General features: G+C 35.0%; 1 protein-coding gene across 3 annotated transcripts; it reads left to right on the forward strand.

Annotated features, from left to right (window-relative positions):
* The first annotated feature begins 3,241 nt into the window (after positions 1 to 3,241).
* Positions 3,242 to 11,081, forward strand: LOC107850664. Of its 3 annotated transcripts, none has more exons than XM_016695356.2 (9): positions 3,242 to 3,412; positions 3,638 to 4,986; positions 5,154 to 5,269; positions 8,164 to 8,206; positions 8,288 to 8,787; positions 8,876 to 9,182; positions 9,918 to 10,083; positions 10,217 to 10,316; positions 10,731 to 11,081. In XM_016695356.2, exons 2-9 carry the CDS (start codon positions 3,814 to 3,816, stop codon positions 10,846 to 10,848), a joined length of 2,523 nt encoding a protein of 840 aa, XP_016550842.1. In that variant the 5' UTR covers positions 3,242 to 3,412; positions 3,638 to 3,813; the 3' UTR covers positions 10,849 to 11,081. The 3 variants fall into 3 exon arrangements, with proteins under 3 accessions (XP_016550842.1, XP_016550843.1, XP_047256714.1); XM_016695357.2 differs by having other exon boundaries at positions 3,247 to 3,412; positions 8,164 to 8,194; XM_047400758.1 differs by having other exon boundaries at positions 3,248 to 3,412; positions 8,164 to 8,787.
* Positions 11,082 to 11,492: the final 411 nt, after the last annotated feature.

Below are 11,492 nucleotides of genomic sequence, written 5' to 3' on the forward strand. Positions count from 1 at the left end.
GAATCAAGCGGCTTGTGATTTCATCATTTCTACTTCAAGATATGAAGGTTTTAGTAAAGACGTGCAGATCTAAAATTTTCAGCATGATAAAATTCAGGTATAACTTAAAAAAAATTATCGAGATTTATATTGAAGGAATTTAAAGCTGAATTTCGAATATGTTATAGATCTCGAAGTCTAGTTTCTGGAATGTCAAACGGTTCATAATTTCGATATTCTTACAATTAGATATAAATTTTCTATCACTAACATGTTGTGCTGAAAAAAAGTGACGAAAATAAGAGAAAAGTAGGAGGGAAAGAAATTACCTCAATATTGTTGATGGCTTGAAAGCCCCAAAATTGATATTAAAAAAGTGAGGAAACTACCTCCTTTTATAGAGTTGTAGGATAGATGTTTTCTTCTTCAATATAAATTCAGATTGAAATAACTTTCATCTCCAAATTCAAATTGGAGATTGTTTCTTTTTTTTTTTTCAATATAAATTCAGATTGGGATAGCTTCCATCTCCAAATTCAAATTGGAAATTATTTTCTTTTTCCATACAAATTCAAATTGGAGGTTATTTCCTTCTCCCATATAAATTCAAATTGGAAGTTGATTTTCTTCTTCCATACAAATTCAAATTGGAGGTTGTTTCCTTCTCCCACACAAAGTCAATTTGGAGGTTGTTTCCTTCTTTAATCTAAGTTTAAATCGGAAGAGTTTTATTCTTGGTTAAGTAAGGCAATGAAAAAGTCTTCAAAAATTGTTTGAAATTGGATATCATGCCTCACTAACGGGTTTTATTTTAAGTATAGAGATTTGTGGAAAAAAAAAATTAGAGAGCTTTGAGAGACAATGTCAATATGGTTTGACTTTAAAGTTTTTGAATGAGGTGTTCTTATGTAAAGAAAATCGTTGAAGCACGAAGGAAACATGTTTAAATAAGCATACTTTAAGGCTAGTCTCCAAAATATTAAATGTCTTGACAAGTCTTGAAGCAGGGGGCATTTATGGGCGATGCAATTTTATTAAATTTGAATCCGTACAAAATTCGGATTATATTAAATTCAAAATATATTAGTCCCAAATAAATATTACAGATTAATATAATTGAATTAATTATTTAAGTTTAAATAGGTATGTATTTAAATAAGACCCAGTCTTTATTGGGTTAGTCCATTAATTTGGGCTACAAATGATTAGCCCATTTTACTAAGCCCAAAATATTATCATATTCTAGAGGCCCAAATAAGCATCACGTGTCAAATGATGTGGCATGCCAAGTCAAGTGAAAGAGCCAATAGGATCGTGTCACATGTCAAACTGATGCAGCAGACCCATGAAATAAAAGCTCATAAAAGACACCTCATCACTTAAATTTGATTGGTCAAAGGAAGTCCATATTCATCATGACTCTTCCTTTCCTACAATTATAAATAGGGGCCTCATAATTCAGAAAAAGAACCCCTAGAACTCTAACAAGTAGCAAGAGAAAGCTCGTGGATCAAAAGTAGCAAGAGAAAGCTCGTGGATCAAATGTCGCAATTTCTATAAAAAGGTCGAGCAATTCAAGCACAAGTCAAGATCAAATCCACCAAATCAAGTTATCAAGCTTTAAGCCCTTGAATTTATATTTGAAAAGGCGAATCAGAGGATTCATAGAGAGTAATCAATAAATTGATTGTTGCAATATTTTCTTGTCTCGATTATTTATTTTTCGGTCCTCGAAAATTTTACTGTCCAACAACACCTTTACGTTTATTAAACACGTTAATTTTGCTTAAAAGATAATTTTCATAAACGTATAAGTGTATTCAATTGCCTTTCTGTAAACTTCAAAAAATATAATTGTAATGGACAGAAAACACACATGAATTGTTATCGAAAATAAATTTATATCCAACCTTATGAGGCCAATTGAATTAAAAACTTGTGGTTATACAATCATTATTTCACTGTAAAAAGAAAAAGAGACACAATCTAATTAATCAACTAATTAAATTAAAATATTCATTAATTTAAATTTATTTTTTTTTGATTTGTATCAGAAAATATTTGGTAGTCGAACATTTATAGAAAGCTTAAAGCCTTAAAACTCATGTGAAATTACAATACAAAATGGAAGTTTTAGATAATGTTTAATATTATGACAAGAAAGTTAAATTAATTCCATCTTCATTCTTTATACAGTTGTTAATTAGTATTATATGTAAAACACTATTAACCATACTCCTAGTCATTTCAATTAAATAGTTGGAGAAAATGACCACTACTAAAAGAGATCGAATTAAAAAATTCAACACTAATGACATAACATTATAATTTGATGAGTAGAGTTTCAAGAGAACGGTGCATAAGTATACTTATTCCTATTTTGTAAAGATAGAGATACTATTTTTAATGAATCTTCGATTCAAATAAAGTATATCGAAAATAATGTGAAAAAAATAATGAAGAAGTCATATAGCAAATAACAGAGAAAAGAACAATAATATAATAACGATAAATGATATAATAGCTTAAGCAAATACAATAATATGTAGTAATAAACAACAATAATGATAACATGCCAGTGTAATTTCATAAGTGTGATCTTAAAAGTATAGAACGTATGTAGATTTTACCCCTATTTTTGAAGGTAGAGAAATAGTTTGATGGAATCATATAATAATAAAATCAAATGAAATAAAGAAGGTAGTCAATGAGGTTGTGAGTTGAGAATCATGAAGTTTCAAATTCAATTGTCAGCGGTGATAAAAAATACTTTCTCTATTTCAATTTGTATGAACTATCTTCCTTTTAAGTCCGTTTTAAAAATAACAACGTTTTCCTTCACCTGATTTATTTATATTCACAAGATTATAAGATATTCTGGTACATTTGATATATCATTGCTATAAATCATATGATTCAAAAAGTCATGTCAAGTCAAAATAAATCAATCAACTTAAAATAGAGGAGTAATAAGTAATTTCTTCGCATTTATCCTAGCATTCGAAGGCATGGACTGTTCAATTGTAATAATAAAGTCAAATTAAAATAAGTTAAAAAATAAAAGAAAACCAAAATGGATGACGTGTCAAAATACACAAGACTCCCGGGTTTTCAACCAAATTATATCCAATAAAAAAAATCAAATCACACCATATGAAAAAAAAAAGATATTTCTTTTTTAATTTAATAGTAATAATTAATAATCAATAATCCTAAAAAAAAAATAAAAAATCATATTACTCCTCTCTCTCTCTTATATTTCCACCTTAATAAATACACATCTTTCTCTTCCCCATTCTCTCTCTCTCTTCGTTCCCAATCGTTTTTTTTTTTCCTATTTCCAATTTTATGTATCGTCACATAACAATTACAATTTTTAGGGTTTTGAATTTTGATTAACACACTTTACACATACAACAACAACGATTCATAGGTAATTTTTATTTTTTTTTCGGATTTTTTGGTGCATTTTGATGACCTAAATTGTGTAAAATCAATTGTTGCTGCTGCAATTTGTATTTGAAATTATCTTTTTGGTGAATTTTGGTAGATCTTATTGCATTTTTTTTGGTGATAATTTTGATGTATTTTGTGTAATTTTGATTAAATTTTGTGCTTATGTTGATTTTTTTGTGACTTTTTGTTGTAATTTGATCAGGTTGTGATGTGGTTGTATTGAAAAAGGAGTTTAATTTATTGAATTTGATGATATTTGTTATGGAAATGGGTTTAGGGTTAGGTAATGAAGGTGAAATCGTGGGAGATAAATGCATTTAGGAGGTTTTTTTGCCCGAAAAATATTGGATTTGGGGTTGGGATAAAGTGTGTTTGAAGATGGAAGATGTACAGCAACAAGTGCAGCAGAAGCCGGAGAGTACGGGGGATGATGTGCGTTCGGAGTTTGAGAGGGGATTAGAGGAGTTAATGTGTGGTCATTTGGATGAGTGTATGTCGTATGCATCGTGTAGTTCGGTGAGAAATACTGAGGATGAGGATGAAGAGAGTGATCAGCTTGTAAGGAGGAGAAGGAGGTCTGATCTTGAAGGAGATGATTTAGCGGAGTCGTCTGCTGCGAGAAGGAGACACTCGAGGATATTGAGTAGGTGGGCAGCTAGACAAGCTCAAGAGATGATTACTACTATTGAGAGGAGGAATAGGGAGAGTGAGTTGATGGCGCTTGCGGGTTTGCATACTGTTTCGATGCTTGATTCGTCGTTTTTGAGGGAATCGCAGAGTCCTACCTCGAGGCGCCAGGGTGATTCTGAGAGGATAAGTACGAGGGCTTCGAATATTTTGCAGATGTGGAGGGAATTGGAGGATGAACATGTGTTGAATCGTGCAAGAGAGAGGGTGAGGGAAAGGTTGACACAGCGGAGGAGTATGGATTCTAATACTAATGTTTCTAGTGGGAATATGTCGGAAAGCAGGGAAACTGATAACCAAGGTAGTTTGGTGGATGCTAGTGAGAGTGAGAATGAGTATGGTACATGGTCTCATGATCCGATTGGACAACAGAATGATCATAGAGACCGTGACAACTCCAGCCGTGAACAATCTCCTGATATAGGGGAAGTTGAGAGGGAGAGAGTGAGGCAAATTGTTCGTGGATGGATGGAGAGTGGGATCAGTGACCATTCATCTAATGTCTCTCAGCCTCAGAGAAATGGTGGTCCAAGAGGGGAATGGCTGGGGGAGACAGAACGTGAAAGGGTGAGAATTGTGCGGGAATGGGTTCAAATGACTAGCCAGCAGAGAGGAGCTCGTGGTAGCCAGAGGGAAGAACAGTCAACTGGGCTTAGTCCTCAAAGAGATCGTGTTCGTGAAGGGTCTGTTGTTGACCATGAGGAAGCCCAACCAGAGCACATTCGTAGGGATATGTTGAGACTGCGTGGGAGGCAGGCTCTGCTTGATTTGCTTGTGAGGATTGAAAGGGAAAGGCAGAGGGAACTTCAGGGTCTGCTAGAGCATCGTGCAGTTTCTGATTTTGCCCATCGCAATCGAATTCAGGTTGGTTGCTGATTTATGCCTTTTATTCTTAAGCCAGACTATTCTTCGTCCTCTATTTTTTGTGTTGCAGTTTTCATAAAAATTATGACTAAGCGCTCAATGTGCGCTTTGTGAGGTCGTGATTTGGCTCTAAATTTTGTCCTTTTATGTTTTATATCCTTCTACAGTCACTACTCAGAGGGAGATTCTTACATGAAAGGCCGGCTGAGGAAGAGAGGCCACCTTCAATAGCAGCAAGTGAACTAGTTCAGCTAAGACAACGTAACACTGTCTCGGGGCTGAGGTATGTAATATAGTGTCTTGTTCCTTTGTTTTGAATATTTAGATCTTTTTGTCTTTGTGAAACATGCTCTGCTAATTAATTGGCTTCACGTTCATGCATTATTGGTGTGAGTAATACGGTGGTAGGTGTGTTTTATGCTGTTGTACAGTTGGTTGACTGCCATGGCAAAAAAAAGGTTAAAGATCAGTCTTTTCCTTGGCTACTATTGCGTACCTCTTGTAACCCAAGAAGTAAACAACTGCACATTTATCTCTTAGTTATGAGAAAATCTTCCCCCCAAACATCTTTCTCTTATTTGTGAAATAAATCTTCTCATAAGCCTCCTATCTTTTAAGATGTGCGAAAATCTTCTGATTTAGTAAAATCCCCTTACCATAAAGAGTTCGTAGTAGAAATGACCCTGCAAATTTTGACCCACTAAAAATGAATGGGGAAATGGATAAGTTACTGTTTGATCTCATAAATGCAACATTATGAGGCTTTGTTAAGGACTTCTATTCCAACTGAGGCTTCTTTATTCCCGTGCTATTGATATACAAGTGAAGCTGCCACCCAGTTTTCTGCCTTGTAAGTTGTAAAATGAATCTACTAGCATGAGAATTGTTATTTGAATATATCTAGAACCAGTGGTGGATCCAGGATTTTAAACTTGTGAGTGCTTACTTCTTTTAATATATAGTTACTGTAAATCTCACAGTAAAAGTGTACAACTATTTAATGTAGTTGTTTTTAAAAAACTCTTTATTTCTTAGGAAAAAATGAATAGCTTGAAGGATTTCTTAGCTGGCCAAAATCTCTTGAGAAAAACAAGAGAACACTGTTTTTTTTTTCCTTTTTCTTTTAATTACAAGAAATTACATATATATAAAAGAAAATTTAAAACTAAAAGTAAAGTAAATAAAGAAAGTATCAATGGAGGAGGAGGAATCACTAAGTTGAAACAAAATTGTAAGGAAAAGCCATAAATAAAGTATAAGAAAAGGAATGAAGCTGTATTAGAGAAAACAAATGAAACATTTGACTTCAAAGCAGAAAAGGTAACTTGAGCTATAAACAATTTGCAGCAGCTAGGTATCGAACCCGTGCACATCTTCCCAAGGTAAGCATTCAAGTCAAAGACCAAACCATATCACTCATCGGCCTTTTCGATCACTAGGTGCTGGTGTTTTAATATATCTATCTTCTAAAAAATGTCTATATGAATATATGTAACTTATCTCGGGGTCAATGGGTGCTCGAGCACCAGATAGGTTACACTAATGGCATATTTATGTGTAAAAAAAGGGTTACGGGGCCCCGTTGTCATCCGACTAAACTCAAGTATGTTACTTTTATAATTCTTAAACTATATCTAGTATTATCTGTGATGGTTAAAAGAGACTAAGTGGTGCACTGGTTTGAGCACTGGTCTTAACCCTTATGGTTGAGGGATCGAATCCCACTTGCTGACCGTTTTTCATCTTTTTTTTTTAAATAAAATTCGAAAGCATCCTTTCCTTTTTTAATTTTATTTTCTTATTAAAAATAACACTTTTATTTCTAAAGCAGACTTCCTTATTTCTAAAGCAGACCTCCTTTTTATTTCTGATATGCAAACTATACGCAGAATACTTCACCAGCCAAATTACGTAGTACAACAACTAAATTTTTTCGTCACTATAAAATTTTAGATCGTATCTTAAAAGAAATGGTGCACCGTTGTTATACAATTGTTGTGAACTCAGGTTAAGTTTAGTCCGAGCACTAGTTGGTATCACATATAGGGATCCTTGCTGCCATTGTGTCGTCAACTTAGTGGTAAAAATTGTTGCTTTGAAGATTCACGTTGGGACTTTTCTCTTCAAAGGTACCGTCAAATTGGTATCTATGGTTTGCTTTTTCTACTTTTATGAAGTTTCAGTAGCTGTATGTGGTTTGCTACTTTTCCCCTCCTCTTTATGATTATCTGACACCAGGAAGCGAATTGATTTTTTTAAGCCACAAACTTAATTGTTCACTTTAGTCAATGCAGTAAAATAAGATAAGAAGGGAAAGAAAATTTTCTTAATTAATGTCCTTTTTCCTGAAAAAAGGTAGTTACTTAATGTTCTTTCGTGACTTCCTCTGTTCAAGAAATTTCTGACCCAGATCAGTCTGGACATCAAGTTGAGATGAAGGGAGTAGTGAGATTGAAGCTGTTTACTCAGTGTACATGGTTTTTTCCTTTCTTTTCTCTTGCGTAGCAAAAATATATTATTAACTGAAGGATTTGAAGTTCTTTTCTTTCTCACATTAAAAACATCTGATGTGACTTGATATGTGTTTGCTATCTGTGAGCTGAGTAAAGATATTAATATTAATAAGACTTTTTGAAAATTAGAATAAAATAAAAGATAACATAGCTTCTAGTCTTGCGCGCGAATCTGCCTGGACACCAGCATCATAAAAAAGAAAAGTAGCTTCTGGCCTTCCACCAGTCTCATCAAACTAACTTTATCAGAACTCTAAAATGTTTTATGGTTTGAGCATGCATTTAAGACTGGTATTGTTATTATGCGTGCAGGTGGTGATGCTTGTATTGTTGCCTTGTTCCAGGTTTATACTTTTTAAGTAGTAGATCTGGAAAATACTTCAGGGTTAGAGGAAATTAGCCTCTCCATTGTAGGCATTTGAAGCATTCCAATTGTTCTCTTTCACTTACAAGCACTTGTTTCATTGCTTAGTTACATCTTTACATGAGATAATTTTCTGTGGCCATTGGTGATATTCAGTTCCTAGGCCTAATGAAGGACTCTTCTTATTTCTTTCTCAACCCGTTCGTGTAACAAATTTTGATATTCAGCTCTTTACTCAGTTGAAAAATGATAATATTTGTCAGTTTAATTCATGAGTTGGTGATCTTTTTTCTCAACCAGGGAAGGATTCCGCTCCAGATTAGAAAACATTGTACGTGGTCATGTAAGCAGCAATTCTGAAAATTCATCTAACAGTAGGAACAGTGATTCTAGAAATAATCAGATTCATGCACATCCTTCTCAGGAAGTCCAGAATGAAAATGATGAACAAATGCAGTCCAGGGAGCTGGAGAGCAATGTTCATCAGTTGCCTGATCACAGTGAGAATTCTGGTCAGAGTATGAATCAGCAACCGTCGTCTAACCAAGGAAGGGATCGAGTGGAAGCTGATGTTGAAGCTGTTGTTGAAGCTGAGGAAGGAGCACAACGTAATTTAGCATCTAATGATTCTAATGGATGGACACATGAGACTACAGAGAATGTAAGCATGAATTGGCAAGAAAACCCATCAACTGCTAGGTCCCTTGAAACAACAGCGTATGTGGGGAGAGCAGAACATCGTTTTCCAGAAAACCAGGAGGTTTGGCAGGAGGATGTCTCACGAGAAACTGTGGGGACTTGGTCGGCAGGACCTTCCGACCCTCCAAGAATGCGGCGTCCTGTCCCGTTAAGGAGAATTAGTAGATTCCATCCACCTGATGACGATAATGTGTATAGTATGGAACTCAGAGAGCTTCTTAGCAGGTAAATTTAATTTTTGGTTGTGTTATCCCACTCCATGCCTTCCCAGGCATATTTTTGGTCTGTTGTTTATTGGAAGTCTGTCTGGTAGGAGGAGTGTTTCCAACCTTCTTCGCAGTGGTTTCCGTGAAAGTTTAGATCAATTAATTCAGTCATATGTGGAAAGGCGAGGCCGCTCTCCTATTGATTGGGATCTGCATCGGAACTTGCCTATTCCCGCTTCACCCGAAATGGGTCAGGACCAGCAGAATGATGAGCAAAATGATGATCAGCAGGATGGAGTTGGGCGTCCTTCTATTGTGCTACCCTCTCCTCCTGTGCCGCCACCACAGCCACTTTGGCATCAGGATTTGCATCACTCAAGTTGGCCACGTCACACAGTGCATCGTTCCGAACTTGTAAGTTCAACTGCTTCATCCCGCTCATCAAAAAAGCAAAACGAGAAGATCTTGCCTTTTTATAGTGGTTATATGCTTCCATGCAGCATCAACCGTTGTATATATAATAATATTGATTTTGATACCTAATGCGTGAAATTAGTAAGAAGACCTGGGGTCTAACAAATACAAAAATTGAAAAACTACTCTGGGTAAATTCATTTACTGACGGGTAATTGGTGCCATGATCTTTTAGTAGCACTATCTTTTCTGTTCTTTTCATTTTACCAAATTTTCAGAAATTGCCATCTGTTGGTACCAGTATTAAAAAGGAAATCCTGTTTAAGTTGATGTATGTTACCATTGAGAAAAGCAGATGATATTCTGATTAAGCCAGGCAATTGTAATGGTTTCAAATTATCACATTTTCTAATATATACAATGAAAATTATAATGTTCCAAGATCTTTTGAACAATTCTCTTGATCGTGAAGCGAAATGTTACAAGATCTTTTGAACCATCTTTTCCAATTCTCTTGATCTTCCTAATTTTCTCAATTGTGGTAGTCTTTACCAAGAGAATGCATCTTGGGTTGGTGCTTGTTCTGAATAAGAACAGATTTTATTCTGCTTAAGCTAGGCAATTGGTAATTGTTTCATAGTTATCAATTTTAATGGCACAGTCGACATCTTTTACATAAATCCAAAAGTCATATGTCACTGTATTGTGTGCTTACTTCGTGGTGTTTTGGAGCAGGAGTGGGAAATGATTAATGAACTTAGAACAGACATGGCAAGACTGCAGCAAGGTATGAACCACATGCAAAGAATGTTAGAATCCTGCATGGATATGCAACTGGAGCTACAACGCTCTGTCAGGCAGGAAGTTTCAGCTGCGCTGAATCGATCAGCTGGTGATCAAGGTATGTTCGTCAACCAATGGTGTTATGAAATGTTAATGCTGCTTATATAGGTCAAACAAGTCCAAACCCCACATTTTACTGTGCCACTTCTTTTTCTTTCTAACGGTATTTTGGGAATGCAAATGTAAACCAGGGATTGCAGAGACCTCAGTCGATGGTTCTAAATGGGGCAACGTGAAAAAGGGTACTTGCTGTGTTTGTTGTGATAATCACATCGATTGCTTATTGTACAGGTATGAGTCATATCTTGACGGGATTTCACTTGTATATACTGATAGTATATAAAATTTTCCATTTTTAGTGTATTTTAACCTGTTTTACCAGGTAACCTGCCTTGCCATTTCGTCCAGGCTACAAATTCCACCTTTAGTTATCTTTTAAGGGCTTGTTTATGAGGGATAAAGGATAACTAATTCCGAGATTAATTCTAGGATGATTTTATCCCATGTTTAATCGCGGGATAACTTATCCCGGAATTGTAGTGTTATGTTTATCCCAGGTTGAGGGTGGGATAACAATCCCGGGATAATTTGTCGCAACCACACGAGCCCTAATGACATAAATGCACTTGACAAAAGGGAATATTTTGTTTAAGATCATGTCAGTAGTTAAAATGAAAATGAATCGTTTGTTTCTTGCATTGGCAGATGTGGGCACATGTGTACTTGTTCAAAATGTGCGAATGAATTGGTGAGAGGTGGAGGTAAGTGTCCATTGTGTCGTGCACCCATTTTTGAGGTGATCCGAGCTTACTCGATACTGTAAAAAGACGAAAGGAGAGAGGGATAGGAGGACAGAAGTTGGTAAGGTGTAAGAGGAGTTATATGCTCCCTCTACCAAGCTTCTCAGATTCTTATATTATCTGTAGAGTGTCTTATTTACATTTGCCTATGTTCTTCTAATTATATAGGGAATGTTGTGCAATGTGTAATTGGAAAAACTAAAGGCACTTTTTTTGCATCATTCATTCGTAAATAAAAATGTTAATTCTTTTGCAATTTCTCTTCCCCTTATTTACCATCCTTATATTTTTTATTAGAAGAAAAAGAGTAGTTCGTAGTACTTTCTTTTTTATCATTAATGACCATTTCATGAGACAAAATTTGATTGACGCGACTTGCAATATTAAGTGTAATTTCATAAATAGAGTTGAGTTTGGGAAGGGTAAGGTGTAAGAAAAAATATGACACTAAACTGGCAAGATGGAGTAGTTTTCTTCATAGCTGTATTACTTTTAATTTGTTTTAAAAAAAATATCTTTTTTTTTTTTTAACAACTATTTAATTTTACTTTCCACGTAACATGTTCAAAATCTGAAGATTAAAGAGCATTTTGACTTTTAAGACCACGAGATATAAAATCTTCTTTACTTGAATACTTTGGGCAAAATTAGGTCAGGTAAACAAATT

The sequence above is a fragment of the Capsicum annuum genome, chromosome 12, assembly GCF_002878395.1.
Source record: "Capsicum annuum cultivar UCD-10X-F1 chromosome 12, UCD10Xv1.1, whole genome shotgun sequence".
NCBI classification, from domain to species: Eukaryota; Viridiplantae; Streptophyta; class Magnoliopsida; order Solanales; family Solanaceae; genus Capsicum; species Capsicum annuum.